This window comes from Cucumis sativus, chromosome 3 (assembly GCF_000004075.3).
Source record: "Cucumis sativus cultivar 9930 chromosome 3, Cucumber_9930_V3, whole genome shotgun sequence".
Lineage (NCBI taxonomy): Eukaryota > Viridiplantae > Streptophyta > Magnoliopsida > Cucurbitales > Cucurbitaceae > Cucumis > Cucumis sativus.
The window spans coordinates 2,950,255-2,967,361 of record NC_026657.2 but is presented as its reverse complement, the minus strand read 5'-3'; the positions used below and the strand labels follow the sequence as shown (position 1 = coordinate 2,967,361).

The window sequence follows — 17,107 nt, the reverse complement described above, 5'->3', positions numbered from 1 at the left end:
TTCTTATCTTATTACACTCTAAATCGATAATCCCAATTGGCCATGCATTGCTTAATTAGTGTCACGTAGGCAAATATGATTAATTATCTAAAGTTTTTTACTTGACAACGATCAAATAATTATATAGATATAGAAGTGAAATGGAGTATAGTGGAATATATGATAGAGGAGAATGCCCTAATAATTCACCTAAAGATAATTAATACAATAGGGTTGGAACAATTGAGCTTTTCTAGGCTGTGTAATTTTAGAAAGTGGGGAGAAAGCTTCACATATAATTAAAGATGTGTGGCCTTTTTGAAAGGTCAAATAACAAAAAGTTAGCAACTTTTTCCTTGGGTATTGAACAACTATAATTTAGGGAACTCAAGCTCATTTTATTCCTTTCATAGCTTATCCTTCATATTTCAATTTGTATTGATAAAGTATTAAAAAAGTATTGTTGATAGAATTAAACTTCTCCTAATATCTAACTTAAAATTTCACGTCGATGAAAAAGATAATAAATGTGATTGGTTTGATCGAGAAGGAGAAACAGAAAAGGAAGAAAACAAAAGAGAGAATTGTTCGAAAGAAATAAATAACCACACAAGTTAAACTAGTTTTTAAAAAAGTGTAATTTGCAATTGGTACGTTGCAATCTCTGGTAAATTTTTATTAGGTGATATAGTCTATTGTTGATACACTCCAAGAGTTACGTCTAAAATTTTTGTCAAATTATTTTGCATTATACTATAATAATAATAACAACAATACTTTCAGCTCAGTTGTGTAACATCCCAGGCCTAGGATTCGAACTTCGGATCTCCGACCCCTATAACCTGGTAACATAATTCTTACTTGTCTTAAAGACTTATTAGAGTGAAAGTTGTCCCCCCACAAACCAACACAAATTCTTTCAGTATACTTTGTCTTTCACTCACGTGCGTTCGAGAAAAATTCCCAAAAAATTACTAGAAAGTCACTCAACATAGAATTGTTTCGAGCTAAGCACGCTTAACTTTGGAGTTTCAATGATCGAGCCACTGAAAATGAAGGTGCACTTTGTTGGTATAGGTAGTAAATTTTAATTCTTTCTTAACATTAGCTTACTTTCATGTTCTCAGAATTTCTCTCACATTTAGATGTGGTATCGGTTCATTCATGTCATTTTCTAACTCAGGGAGTTACACCCACAGGTCGCAGGAGATGCAGGGAAATGTCAAAATCCAAATTTTGTATCCTAAGTTTATGCACACATCCTTTAACATACCACGTAGGTAACATTTTCATGAGTCAACTAACTTGTAAAAGTTGAGGGATAACAAAATAGACACATATTTCAAACATTATATTTTAGTTAAACGTTATATATACAATAAAAGTTAAAAGAGGTTCAAACCTCTAATTTCATAATGTAGAGTAGATGCATGTTGTAGTCAAATTTAGCTATGTTTGCTTGTTGAACCCTAGTTGAATGTTCAAACCCTATAAAATGGAAAGTATAGATATGTTTGTGATTAATTAATGAATAAGTTAGAGTTAGGTGATTAGTTAATTAAAAATAAGAATATTCTCACAAAGCGCACGGAAGAGACAAGAAACAACAGCTTTCTCCTTAATCATCGCTTTTTGCTTACTCAATTCACTACATCACTATCATTGTCATTAAAATCCTTAATCACTTTCTTTAATTACAATTTACTTTTTTTTTTCAGTCAAACTAAAATATCACTTTTGATTTGATCTTTTGTTTTTATTGTTATTTAACTCTTTTAAAATTTAAAGTTAGATGCTTTTTAATTACTTAATTATCATACCCTTTTGGTTGCCATTTGTCACATTCTATATATTAGTTTATGCATAGTTTATTATTTATTTGTTATGTTTACTTCTTACTTCATTTTTTTGTTTCTTTGAAATGTCTCTCCCATGTTCAAATTGATATATAGTTCTAAATGCTAACAATTATTAGGGTTTTTAGTTCAATTATAAGGTTGATTTTGTTGGAGGACTTAGTCTCATGTAATTTTTGTAGGTTTAATCAACTAAAAATCATCTATATGTATAGCTTTTGTATAGTATAAAACAATCGTTGTTATTGTATTCTATTAATAATCTAAGTACGTATATGATGAAAATTTTATTTACAAGTAAGTATTTTCTTATTTCATATATGGGGTAAAATACAAATTTCTTTTTACAATATTGACTAGTGATAATGTTAAAGTGTGTCGAGGCTTTGACGTTGAACAACCTGCAAAACAAGCCACACTTTATTTTTTTTCACAAATTTAGCTTCTCAAGTTAAAGTCAAATTAAATCCAAGAGATGATTAATTTTATATCATTATTGTCTCAAAGTGTCAAATCTAGGCAAAACTAATATTAAGTAACTTCATAACTGTAATTGTTAAACAAAAGTTATAGTTCAAAAGTTAAAAGACATTTAAGACACGTTTGAGTGTGATTTCAAAACAGTCAAAATCATTTTTGTCATTTCCAAAACCACTCAAACAAAACATTCTTCACCATTTTAAATCACTTAATGTTATGATTAACACGTTCAAAAGTGTGAAATAAAACATTATATCGATTCAAGTAATCAAATGTATGTTTTAGAGTGATTCATATAAATGTTGAGTTGAACTAAGCTCTAACATTACTTGTCGTATTTAAGAAGAATAAACTTAGAAAGTTTTAATTTGTACGTACAACAATAGGATTAACAATAGGATTATCATAGTTCATAATCTATTTATACATATTAAAATACTATATATTTTGTATTAGATTTAATGGTGTATCTAATCATCTATTACTTCAAATTTGATTTTGATTAGTTTATTTATATATAATTCCAAAATTTGATACTAAATATTTTACTTTTAATTAAAAAACATAACTCTAATAATAAAATATTTCCATACATTATAAAGCAGTTCCTGAGCCATATGTTTAGTCAATTAAATTAAAATGAGGACAAACTAAATTATTGAAAAATAATTTTCGAATATTTTATATACAATTTTTATAAAAAAATCCAATTAATATTAGTTAGTTTTCTTTATATATATATATAATATAAAGATAATAAAATTGAAATAAAATTGTGCATATTTGGGGGATCGTGCTTAATTAAAGAAATGAAAATTAAAAATAATATTTGAACCGACCTTCACGAATTTTATTGCTGTGGAAGCGTCAATTGGCAGCTGGAATGACGGGTTGTGATATAGACACGTGGCAGAGATCCAAAGGTGGTTAACAAATAATGGAGAACCAATCATATTTTTTCTACTCCTTAGGTCAACTTGATGGCTGATTCTTGACCGTTTGATTGAAATCTTAGAAGATCATGAGAAACAAAAAAAATAAAGTCATTGAAAGCAATTGATACACAAGATCTTCTCCATTATCTCTAACCACCCTTCTAATTCTTGGTACTTATAAGTGGTTTTTTCCCCCCTATTTTTCTCTCTTTCTTATTTTAATTTTTTAAAATTAGTTGAAATATCTATATTGATAATTCTTTTTTTCTTAAAAGTACTTAATGATTAGTAGTCTATCAATATCTATAACTTTATTGATAAACAACAAGCTAATACAAAAATGTATTTATAAATATTTTGATTTATTTTGTTATATTTAAAAATAATTAGTTAATTTAAAGTAATCGTGAAGTAAAATTTTTTAAATTAATTTTAATGGAGATGAAATAATATTGAAACAAATGAATTTTAATAGGGATGAAATAATCTTGAAACTCAAACCACTTAGGATTCTTTTTTAAGGTTATTAAACGTGATAAAATATTTCATTTTATACAAAATTAAATGTAATAAATTTTGTTTCACGGGTTTTATTACCATAAAATTTTAAAACTTTAGAACTATTGCTCAAATTGAAAATCACTCTCAAAATTTAAGAACCAATTAAACTGTGGACTATATAAAAACTAACCTTTAATTTTATGAATCAAAAAGTTATTTTTTTTTAAGAATGGTCAAAATAATAAAATGAACAAACTATTTATATTTTATGGCAAAACCAAGTGTAATAAGTTGTTATTCTTTAATATTTTTTTGCTCTATAAATAGTTCATAACTTTTATTATTTTGGAAAAAAAAACCATTTTTCTTTGTGAAATGTTATTATTTCATAATTTTGGTTGTTTAATATCTTTTCAAGTCATCCTAATAATTCATGTTTTCTTTTTTAAAAATATCCTAAAAAGGCACTTGTAAAAATAGCAAAAATAAATTACGATAATATAACTCATGTTTCTACATTTTCTAAATTGCAAAAGTAACAAATTTAAAAGTCAATAGCCCTTTGATAACTTTCGGATAACCATATGACATCACTAATTACTTGTCATATTTACCATATTCGCAATATGAAAAAAAAAACAGACGTCATGAACTGTTTTTTCTAAATACTTTTGTTATCTTATGCAATTTTCTTTTCTAAAAAGTTGATGTGCAAAATAGTAGTTAAACCATGGATTAAATTACTCCTATGATTTATTATTTTAAAAATACCCTGTTGTTGAGTTATATTAGGGTGAGAAAAAACCTAAAAAAGTAATAATAAATCTAGATCATTATCAAATATAGTAAAATAAACAAAAATATTTACCAAATATAAAAAGATTTTAGATTATATCAAACATATATCCATAAAATCTAAAATTTAAACATATATCCATAAAATCTAAAATTTTACTATATTTTATAAATATTTTCAATAGAGGATAAAAATTTACCTATAAATAAATCAAATGATATTACCTAGGAGAGAGATGTTAAAGTACAATTAAGTACTATGTATGGTTTAAATTATTCTTTACCAAATCAAATGATTATATATATATATATGTGTGTGTGTGTGATGGAGACTAAATTGTTGTGGAAAAGGTTTGAAAGAAAAAAGAGCATATTTTCCTGCATGGTTTTTTTCTTCTTACAAATGATTATTTATTTATATTTTTCAAAGAAGGAAATGACAAGAAAGAAACAAAATATTTTTAATAATTTAAAATAATTTTAAAAATTATACTAAATTCATTTTTATATATATTATTTGATTTTTTTCTCTCAAAATTTGACTTGATTTTAAAAGATATGAATAAGAAACAAAGTAAGTATGATTTGTGAACTCAATTCTAAAACTAAAAAATAAAATGATTATAAAAAGAACGTTTTGTTTTCTTACAATTTCTATAAAATATTTCTTTAAAATATCATTTGAATTCTTAGTCAAATTTTAAAACAAATTAAGATTTTTATTTTCATTTTATTTAATTTTTCAAAAGTTTTAAAAAACATTGGCTTCCGTTTTAAAACAATTCGTGAAAGACTAAACAACAAAATGGTAGAATTGAGAAGCATTGTTTAGAAGCTTATTTTTCAAAATAAAAAACAAATTGTGAAGGCCTTATAGTTTTGTGCCTTTTTAGTATGATTTACTTCCTTTCAAAAATCATAATTGATTTTTTGATCGTAATTAAAATACTTTAAGAACTATTTTTTGTTAGTTTAGATTGTTTTTTAAGCCACTGTTAAAAGATCATAGATAACAAAAGGAAGAAATTTGGAGGAGGTAGAAGTAATGTTTATAAGTTTAAATTTAAAAACCAAATCGTTACCAATTATACACGGGCCTAATAAATTGACCTAAAACATCTTGATTTATGTATAACACAAAATAATAACACTCGATCATGCATTTTTCTCTTCTGCGCTAGTGTTAAATATATGAATGTCATAGGTTAAATTTTGTTGTTGGAATGCCTGGAATATGATGTTGTATGTCGTTTCGAACGACCATATACGGCAGTCTCGTGGACGGGTTAGTGAGTCAGGGACAACACACTCTAGTGAAGGTTTGGGAGTAACATCCTCAAAACTTGAGTAGAATCTATATTTGACATAATTAAATATTTACGGTGCATTTATGATTATGACTCTAAGATTTAGAAAATGTATACTATATAAACTATATAACCTAGAGATATCACCCTTTTGTTTTCTATAATATTTTTTTTTTATTTTACACTTGACCTGATTGCTTTTGAAAACTTTGAAACATTTAGTTTATAATTATTACAAATTAAATCTAGCTTAGTGTTTGTTTTTACCCTTTCAAACATTTGTTAGATACATTAATAATATAGATGAGGAGAAAAAAGAGAGAAAAAATTAATTTCAAGTGAATTACAAAATTAATTAGAATAATTTAACACTACTTTTGCTCTAATATATATGTTTATTTAAAAATTTATCTTATTTACTCACCCTTTCTTTCTTCTTTTTTTTAACCACTTTTTAAAAGTATTTTGAAACTTTGAGTCAACTCTTAATATTTTTTAAAAATATATTTTTTTTTCATTTTGTATATAAATATTGTATTAGAGTTTCTAATAAAAATAAAATAAAATAAAATGACAACAATATTTTCCATGCTTCAAAAACATATGTTTCAAAATTAAAAAAAGAAAAAAGGAAAAAGACCATGTAAGATAAAGTACTTCATTTATTATGATTTATACTCCATAATATATTAGTTAAGAAAATAATAAATATTTGTTATGTTATAAATATTCTATTAAAGAGATGTTAATTATCTAATCAAACTTAGTGTGTTCTTTTAACATGTATGTTGAAGAAATTATCTCTCAACTAATCCACCACAAGTAAAAATACACTCAATATTGGAGAGAATTCCAAAGAAGTTGAAGAAAGATTGAGAATTTTTTTGATTTCTTTCTTCTTATTTATTTATATAATATAATATTATTTTAATATTATAATTTGTCGATTTTCGTATCTTGCGGTGTCTTGTTTTTACACCATGTTCTCTTATTTTATTTTGTTTTAAAATGAAAAAGTGTGTTTTAGCCTATCGAGTATTGAAAAAACAAGTGACCACATTGTACAAAACTCAAACGTAAGAGTTGTCATTGTGACCTCTTCAAAACACTAAACAACTTTTCAGACCTCTTAAGTGTCAAATAACTATTTATAAATATAGTATTATTCTAATTATCTCTATTTTAGTTTCTATGATTTTAACGTTTGATTTGAATGGCTCTTAAACTTGCATTTCAAAATTGCATCTACTAAATTTATATTTTATTAAATGTAAATGACTAAAATGAAGTGCGAACAAAACTAAAGTAGAAAAATCGAAATGACTTTCATCCTCTTTTTTCTTAAAATTTTTTTGAGCAAGTTTAAAATAGAGAACCTTAAACCCTAATATAATAAAATATCACAATTTATCTTTGATATACAACCATAGACAAAGTTGATAGATAGACACACAAATAGTAGTCTATTTTGGTCTAGTTCGATTCGAATCCATCGTCGATAGACTATAATATTTTTTAAATATTTTGATTCACACTTTACTATATTTGAAAATACTCGTATATTATATACTTTTTTAATCCAAAACCATAAATTAATTGGGTTGCACACTTACTAAAAGGGGGTATAGTTGTTTATTTTATCATGAAACCAACTTTGCATCATATGTTTTCTCTCTCAATTATTACTCCAAGAAAAGAAGATAGGGAATGAACATGTGAAATTACCTAACATATTGTATCCCTAAGCTACATGATCTTAGTGGTCAAGGGGTTCGACAATTAATTCCCATCCCATGTGCATTTCAAGGCTTTGTTCAACCAACAATTCTAGTTTTTCCAACTTTCTATTTTCGTTTTTTCTAAAAAGATTAAATATCTACTTGGATTGACCTTTTAAATATTTATAAACATTTTTTTCTTAAAAATTTATTCTAAATAATTTCGACTTATAGAAAATGAGTTAGAGATTATTAAGAAAAATCTTATTAAACAAAGGTAATTTTTAAAAATAGAAAAGGCAATAAATAAAATAGTTATGAAAGTTGGGATTCTTTTTCTAATTTATAAATGATGTGTACTTTATCCCACTTTTCTTTTGGCATATTGTTTTTAATCATATCTACGAACACTCATTAGACTTCGTGTTTAAGACATTAAATATTTGACAAAGTATATTTTTGATAATTGGTTTCGAGTCTTGAACTTAATTTCTAAAATGGGTTCTCCTATGTGGTGCACAAACTTGCTATACTTATTCTCATGTAACATGAATGAATTTCTTTCTCAAAATTGATAGGTGTAGTGTATTTCTCAGATTGTTATTTATATATTATTTATATATTATATAACGTAAAAATTCCATCAAGTCTGATCAATTCAATTAAAGAGTTTAATTCAATTACAATTTTAAACATGGAGTCAACTATAAGCTCACACCCGACTTGAAGTTGGACCCAAACACCTTCGAAATAATATTTTAATTTTTATCTTTAACACAGCCCCAATTCCAAATATGGAATGAGATATTATTGTTCGAACAACCAATTCTAAATTAATGTCCAAACAATCCTAAACGATTCACGATATTTGATATATTAAATAATATAAAGGAAATAAATTAGATTTTGAAAATTGGATGTATTAAATATAAAAGAGAAAATATATGCATACATTATATTGTAGGGGATTTTTATAATAAATATTATTTAATTTTGACAAAGATTCTGCCCTAAGTCTCTAAAAAAAGAAAAGGATACTTAGGGTTGAGCCAAATGCACATTTCACCACATCTCCTTCACATAGAAGAATTAAAGAAATATTCTCTCAAACATTTTTCTTTTTCAATCATTATATCCATTTCTTTTCAAGACGTTATTATATGTCTTACTCATAGTAAGAAAGATTATTTGATAGGAGAGGTTGGAATTGGTTGATATAAGTAGACATAAAAATAGTTCTAAAGACTCGCCATAACTTCCTCCATTTATTTCAAAATATTCTGTCTTAACCTTTACTTTAGGTTTAAATCTAAAGTTGATAATAATACTAAATAGAGGTTGGTCTAAACTTTGATTTCTAAATTATTTATAAAGTATCATTTTGTACACTATAACCAAACTTAACTTTATGCAAACCTTGATTTCTTTTTTTGCAATTAGCGAGTAAAACAAAGATTACAATGTTTAAATTTACGTACCTTATAGCTCGATTTTCTCTAATGAAATTAGTTTTTCCTTTTTTTCTTATTTTAGTACATCAATTGGGGATAGAAAAATTCGAGTCATAGAGCTAGTGGCTATTAGTACACATTTTAATACCAATTGAGCTAAACTCTTGTTGACATTTTTGTTTATTTTGGATAAATACACCACAATAATTTTGTATACAGCGAACATGAGCTTAGCTTATCTAGCATAAATTTGTTATAAAATATTCATAAATTTGAACAATCAAACACAAAAAATTTGAGTATTCTTTTGAGTTGTTGATTGTTTAGAGATTATTCTTCTCTTTTTGGTGCAAAATTTGTGCGTTTGTATTGACTTAAGAAAAAAAAAATATTTTTTAAGAAACTTATTTTAGTTTAAAATACACTTAAAAATCTATTTTAAATGGCTTCCAAACACTTCTAATTTTTTTCAAAATAACTTATTTTTTAAATTAAACACTTGAAAATGTAATCCAAACTTTGGTTGTAGGAAGGATCTTTACAGTTTTGTTGCTTTTTTAGTTCTTTTATCTAATCATCCATATATTTTGGTGGTATTCTTGTGTTTACAATCAAATAAGTATTCCTTATTATTGTTGAACTCTATTGGTGAAGTTCTTTTTATCAAGCTCTTCGTTCATAAACATAGGCGTGAATATATCAAACTGGGCTGTTACAAATGTCTTGAAGCGTTTGGGATACAAATTATCCTAAAATTATAATAATCACCTATTTTGTACTTTAAAGACTACTCGAAGGTATGTCTTGGACTACAAGTGGAGTGGGCAATAGTCAACTTCTTATTTTGATCAATTTTAGTTTTAGTTGGAGATCATAATTAAGATTTAAAATAAGCTATATGCTCTTAGTATTCTTCAACCACAAGGGACATTTATTTCAAGGGTTGGAAAGTTCGTCAACCAACTTTCGAACACCACCTCTGATGATCGTCGTTAGCTAATCTTCTACCAACACCTCTTATGATTTCACCAACGAACTTTCGACAACCAACTCTGATGATCACTTGCGACTAACTTTGAAAAATTTTAATAAAATATTTTAAATATATATAACAAACTAAAGAAACTTCTATATACCCTTACTTTTTTTATATAAAAAAAAGTTTTAAAACACATGTTTGTTTTTGTTTTAAGAAGATTTTATCAAAAGTTTTTAAATAAAAATGAATCTTTTAAAAACTTTTGTCTAAGTTAATCCAAATATTGTCTTAGTTTAATTATCATAATACTTTTCAAAATACAATTTCTCTTTTTTTTTTTTTCTTTTTATGGTTTTTTCTCATTTATTATTATTATTAGGTTATTTTTTTAAAAAACACTATATCTTTTCTCTTCTTTTCTATATCAAATAACTTCATGTACATGCTTCATATATATATATATATATATATAATTTTAGTTTAATTTAATAACATTTTTTTTTGGTTCAATTCAACTAGCTTGAAAATCTAGAATTATATTTTAAACTTAAAAATTATAATGCTATAAAAAAAACTTAGTAGCCAAATAAAAATAAAAATTAAAAACTTCATGATTTTTTTAATTCTTTAAATATAATTTGATAAAAAAAAAACTATAATTTTTTCGAATTTAATATTAAAATACGAGTCTATTTCAATTTGAAGTTAACATATTATGATTAAAAATAATCATGATATTTTCTAAAATAGTATTTCATGTGTAACGCTCTAGGCCCATCACGCTTCCACTTGGTTCGTCCTCGAACCACATCTTACTAGTAGAAGTTTCGCTCTGATAACCATCTGTAACGCCCCAAGCTCTGATACCATCTGTAACGCTTCAAGTCCAGGATTCAAAATTCGGATCTTTGACATTTTCTGCATCCATTGCGATCTAGCAACATCATTCTTAAATGTCCTAAAGGTTTATCAGAGTGAAAGTCATCATAGAATTACTCCACCGAAAAGGAAGGTGTACCTTATTGGTATAAGTATTAACTTTTAGTTCTTTTAAATATTTCTTAAGCCAACTTTCATGTTCTCAAAATCTCTCTTATTCAAATGTGATATTAGTTCATTCATGTCTCCATTCTAAACTTGGAGTGCTGCAAAAAAAATAGACATAATCAAAGATAACTAATATTTATTTTATAGACAGCTAGAATTTAGACTATAATAATTTTCACCCCAAACACATAATATAGTAACACACAACTATTTCAAAACTTTCATTTGTTATTTAGTAGTTTTTACCATTTTATTTTCATCATTTTTTTTCTTCATTATTTGCTATAATCTTTTATGTTTTTTCTCGAACTAAAATAGTTTGCACCTAAAACACATACTAACAAAACCTTAAACTAAAATAATCAATACAAACTATAATAACTCGACTAAATAATTAGAACTATAAAACAAACGTTTGGCGTTTTTATATATATAAACACACACATGTGTGGTTATTTTGTATAATGTTGTGTTAGTGAGATTGTATTTGACTTGTTATTAAGTACTTAGATTCACCTTATTTTTCAACTTATTTTTTTTAAAAATGATCAAAACTTTCCTAACAAACTTAAAAATGTAAAGAAAATTAGAGGAAAAGAAAAACCCATTTTTGAGAAACGAAAAACACAGCCCCAAATAGTAATCAATTAGCTTTCCAAAGAAATATGTTTAAAAAACTAGAAACAAATTTCAAAAGAGAGATTTGAATAAAGGAAGAGCTTAGAAGAAACAATCGAGCCCTGAGCTTTGGACTCTCCATACATATAGTGCAATTCTTCAACGAACCCCTGTTTCTGAGGCACATTATCGGATTAAGAGGGCTAAAAACTCTCAATTATTGTGTTCGCAACCCGCACAGTGGCCTATCCATCTAACTTTGTAGCTTTCATAATGGAGTTGAAGTTTGTGGCTCAATGGCTTTCTGGGACGGAGCTCCATGTCTGGAAGAAGGTGGGTTTAATCAGTTTCTCTACCTTTTACCTACTTTACCTATGCAAATTTGGAAGAAACATTTTTACAAACACTTAGGTGTGTATTATCTATTACTTCTTGTTTTACTGTTCAAATGCTCTTAATCCATATCTTTAATTGATGTAAGCAACAAGATTGAGTCTGATATGGGGAATATTGGGTGGTGGTTACAGCTAAAAGGGAAGATCTAGGATGAGAAAATGAGACAATTTTTTTTTTTGTAAAATAACACCATGTTGGTTTTGTTTATGGTGATCAAATCCTGGAGGTTTAGATACTGTGGTATTTAACATAGATATTGAGGAATATTTTTCCTGGGTTTGGTGTGAAAACTATTGGAAAGAAATATCTGATGTTCTTTTTGGCCCTTTAATGATCTAGAGAAAGATTGGTTTTCCATTGGTGATTTAGTGTTACAGATACCTTGGAACTTTACAGAGAAACAAACCCTTTTAATTAAAAAAAAAAAAAAAGTATATATGAAGAAAGCGCCTTCTGTTTACGCAAAATCTCCTTAAAATAAGCCATTATTCTGCCTCGTGCTTCTTCTTCTTTTGGTTTGAAAATGTAGGCTTAAGATGAGTTATTAATCTTACAAAGGGTAAGAGGAGAGTGGGGGAAGCATCCTGTAAGTTTCACACGAGATCTAAAATATGGGGTTGACAAATGATAGGGAGTTGTGGTCTTTTAGACAGAACACTAAACCTTTATTTTATTCAATCTCTAACTACCTGTAAACCATATTTTAGAATTCAATTCTCTATTAAATAATAGGTCCAGAGAGAGAGAGAGGAGAAAGAGGACAAGAATTAAATTAGTATCTTAACTAGTTGTAATGTCCAATAAGCCTATATAAGATGATAAGATCTCACTCAGATGTTACTCAAAGGAAGATACATGCCAGCATTTTCTTCTGCTTTCTGATTATTCTCTTCCCCACATCTAAGCACTACTTACCCTCTTCTCATTCTGACAGTATTTCCATTTCAGTGTGCACCAATCATATATATATTCCTTCTTTGGAACTTCTCTGTTCCTATTTATAACCAAAATGTGGCTTCTTTTGATTGGAGCTATTGTTGTTTTAAGTTTTACACACTGGGTTTATAGTTGGATAAATCCCAAATGTAATGGAAAACTTCCACCAGGTTCAATGGGTTTGCCCTTACTTGGTGAAACCCTGCAGTTCTTTGCTCCCAATACCTCCTCTGATATTCCTCCATTCATTAGAAAAAGAATGGATAGGTACTTACTGAGAGTTTGTTATGTTCCTTCAAGTTTCTTTTCTTTTTCTTCCAAGTTTTGATGGAAAGCACTCTATTGTTTCAGGTATGGACCTATATTCAGAACAAGTTTGGTGGGAAGACCATTGATTGTCTCAACAGACCCCGACTTAAATCACTTTATCTTTCAACAAGAGGGACAATTGTTCCAGAGCTGGTATCCTGATACCTTCACAGAGATATTTGGAAGACAAAATGTTGGTTCGTTGCACGGATTCATGTATAAATATCTAAAGAATATGGTTCTTCATCTTTTTGGCCCTGAAAGTCTGAAAAAGATGATACCTGAAGTTGAGGCTGTAGCAACCAGAAGATTGAAACAATGGTCATCGCATAACCCAGTTGAATTGAAGGATAAGACTGCAAGTGTAATGACATACTAAGACATTCTTGTGAACTATGGGATATTTAGATAATCTGTTCATTTTCTATATCTGATACTAATGTTTTTTGTCCATACAGATGATTTTTGATCTGACTGCAAAGAAGCTGATTAGTTATGATTCAGAAAATTCTTCCGAGAATTTGAGAGACAACTTTGTTGCATTCATACAGGGCTTAATCTCCTTCCCTCTAAATGTTCCCGGAACTGCTTATAACAAATGCTTACAGGTAATCCAAATTTTCTGCAGTAATTCTAATTATGTGCACTTCCTCTAAATTCATTTATGCCATAGGAATTTCGGTGCTAGCTTCAATAGCCAAATAATTAATTTCAACCTGCAAGATGAACTTTGGAGTTCTGTTTTAAACTCGTTTGAAAACGTTTCTGTTCTCAATTCAAAATTAATTTTGTTAATTAATTATTTTTTTATTTCATACTAATTACTTTTTTTGTTTCATACTATATTTTTGAAATAAGGATAGCTTCAATAGCCAAAATTTAATTTAAAACTGCAAGATGAACTTGGGAGTTCTTTTTAGACTCTGTTCAAAAGCGATTCTGTTTTCAGTTCAAAATTAAGCTTGTTTATTTATAATTTCTTTATTTTCTAATATATTTTTTATAAGTAAAATTTGGTATCAAAAGCAAAATTTTAAAAATGACCTTTTTTCTCCCTTGAATATGGCTATTTTAATGAACATGTAGTTTACATCATACTTAACTGTTTGTTTAGAAGCTTATTTTTCTTAAAAACAGAATTGATATCTAATTATTAGTTTGAATAAATCTTTCTGTTATCTTTGAAAATGTCGTTGCTTCTTATAATATATTATATGTTTATTTATTTGTTTGTATTTTTTTTCTAATATTTGTTGTGTTTTGATATTAATATCGCTTCAATTTGTTTCCTCCAAACCTGCTACTAACATAAAACTTTCACAGGTTACGACTGAAAATGATCTGTTATCAAACTCTTTTAAAACTGATCTTTTACTTGGAAATGACTTAACAGGGCAGGAAAAAAGCAATGAGGATGCTGAAGAACATGTTACAAGAAAGGCGAACAAATCCAAGGAAACAACGAATAGATTTTTTTGATTTTGTTCTCGAAGAACTGGAGAAGGATGGAACTCTTCTTACTGAGGAAATTGCTTTGGACCTCATGTTCGTACTACTTTTTGCAAGCTTTGAAACTACATCACTTGCTATTACAGCAGCCATCAAATTTCTCCTCAACAATCCTCATGTGCTTGAGGAATTGACGGTCCGTCCAATATTCTGATTGTTTTTTCTTCTATTGTTTCTGTTTTCATAATAAAATCTACTTGCTTTCCAGAACCTTGTTAAAATCCGCCCTGCTCTGACTAGTATCTGCATCTTTATCAGGCTGAACATGAGGGAATATTGAAGAGAAGGGAAATTTCAGATTCTAGGCTTACATGGGGGGAATACAAATCCATGACATTCACATTTCAGGTTACTTGAATTATTCATATGTTCACTATTTATCTCTTTTATACCCTTACGTTTTTCACAAACAAAACCTCTTCAAATTTCAGTTTATCAATGAAACTGTGAGACTGGCAAATATAGTTCCAGGAATTTTTCGAAAAGCACTGAAAGATATCGAGTTTAAAGGTATGTAGTAGTACTTGAGTTGAGCTGTTAGATTTTTTCTACAAAAGTCCATCCCACATGCTGACTAAGGGGGTGTTTGATTTAACTTTTCAAGTCTTTCATTTGACAGAAAAATAATTAGTGTTTGGTAATCACTTAAAAATAAGTTTTGAAATACTTTCAAATTTATTTTAAAACATTATTTGTCAAAAGAATTTAAATAAAAAAAGTTCTCTTTTTCTTTTGAAAAAAAATAACTTTTCCTTCAATTCAATCCAAGTAGGCCCTAAAAATATATGCACTTTTGTTGGAGCAGGATATACCATTCCATCTGGTTGGGCTGTTATGGTCTGCCCTCCAGCCGTGCACTTAAATCCAGAAAAGTACGTTGATCCCCTTGCTTTTAACCCGTGGCGATGGGAGGTATGCTGAGGCCACACCTTTAGTTCTGTTTTTCTTTTGTTGTCTGAGTTAGTTACTCTTGTGAGCACTTGTAGTACATTTAACATTTGGGATTCACAATATTGAAACTTTTTTTTTTTCCCCTAGAAATCTGAATTGAACGGAGGCTCTAAACATTTCATGGCTTTTGGTGGTGGCATGAGGTTCTGTGTTGGTACAGATTTTACCAAAGTGCAAATGGCTGTGTTTCTCCACTGCCTGGTTACAAAGTACAGGTAAGTGCCAAGAAAGAGAGGGTGAGGAAGCGAAGATTTTTCACTAAGGACGATCATTTTATATATCAAAATCTTAGTTTTCGTAATACAATTTTTGAATCCTTCGTTGACATCCAATAAAATTGGAAGGATATACTTAACACAATGCCTTGAATCTTAGACAAACGCTACTTTTCTCCTTCATTGAGGCAGAGAACTAATGTTTGTACATTTTGGATTGTCAGGTTCAAAGCAATCAAAGGGGGCAACATCATTCGAACTCCCGGCTTACAGTTTCCCGATGGCTTCCATGTTCAGATAATGGAGAAATGATGAAAAAAGCCTTCAGAAGGAAGATAAACAGAAGTAGCAAGTCATTTCAATGCGTGGATTGAGCGTCATTCTTTTTGAGAGTTTCATGGCTATATATATATATATAATTTAGACCTATCTTTTAGATCCAAACAAAGGAAAGCTGTCGAGTAAAGATGTTGAAACCGAAGATGCTGCAAAATGTGGTGGTTGCACAAACAAAATACAAGTCTAATCTTCACAAAGCATCAATCATAGTCTTATAAATTCTTTTTTTGTTGTCCTGTCCTTGATAGTACAGTCATAGAAGGGGGGAAAGAAAATGAAACCCATCCATAACTACAAGCTTCATATTGTATCCCTTGTTATAATGTGAAATCTTCTTCCATTTTGTGTTATGATGAAGGTTTGTGTTTGTGTTGAAACACTACTAATACAAAATGTGAATTTTGTGCAGCCCTTATATATATCTTTTTTTGAAAGATCACTAATATACTTAATTATTAGTTAGTTTAAAAAGTCTATTGTAACTTTTCTTCTTCTTCTTTTTTTTAAATTGGGATAATTAAATAACCTTTTGTTTTTTAGACAAAATATCTTTCAACTACTACCCATAGTTTACAATGATTTCGAAACCCCATATTTTAGAAATTTCACTAAAATATCTACATATACTAATGCACAAAGATTTTGACCTACAATGGTCACTTTGGTAAACAACTCTTTACTTTTTATTAGGCAATTGTTTTGCTAAATTAGTTAGAGATGTCTACAACCTAATCCAAAAACACTTATGGAAAAGAAATCTTTTTGGGGTTAATTTACAATCGGCCT

General features: G+C 28.0%; 1 protein-coding gene across 3 annotated transcripts; it reads left to right on the top strand.

The window, feature by feature from the left end:
- The first annotated feature begins 11,720 nt into the window (after positions 1-11,720).
- LOC101209473 (cytochrome P450 87A3) lies at positions 11,721-16,736 on the top strand. Of its 3 annotated transcripts, XM_011652140.2 has the most exons (10): positions 11,721-11,999; positions 13,169-13,265; positions 13,350-13,671; positions 13,766-13,915; positions 14,701-14,952; positions 15,075-15,164; positions 15,248-15,326; positions 15,622-15,728; positions 15,855-15,982; positions 16,207-16,736. In XM_011652140.2, the coding sequence occupies exons 1-10, from the start codon at positions 11,963-11,965 to the stop codon at positions 16,292-16,294; spliced, it is 1,350 nt and encodes a 449-aa protein (XP_011650442.1). In that variant the 5' UTR covers positions 11,721-11,962; the 3' UTR covers positions 16,295-16,736. The 3 variants fall into 3 exon arrangements, with proteins under 3 accessions (XP_011650442.1, XP_011650443.1, XP_004147972.1); XM_011652141.2 differs by lacking the exon at positions 13,169-13,265 and having other exon boundaries at positions 11,724-11,999; XM_004147924.3 differs by lacking the exon at positions 11,721-11,999 and having other exon boundaries at positions 12,052-13,265.
- Positions 16,737-17,107: the final 371 nt, after the last annotated feature.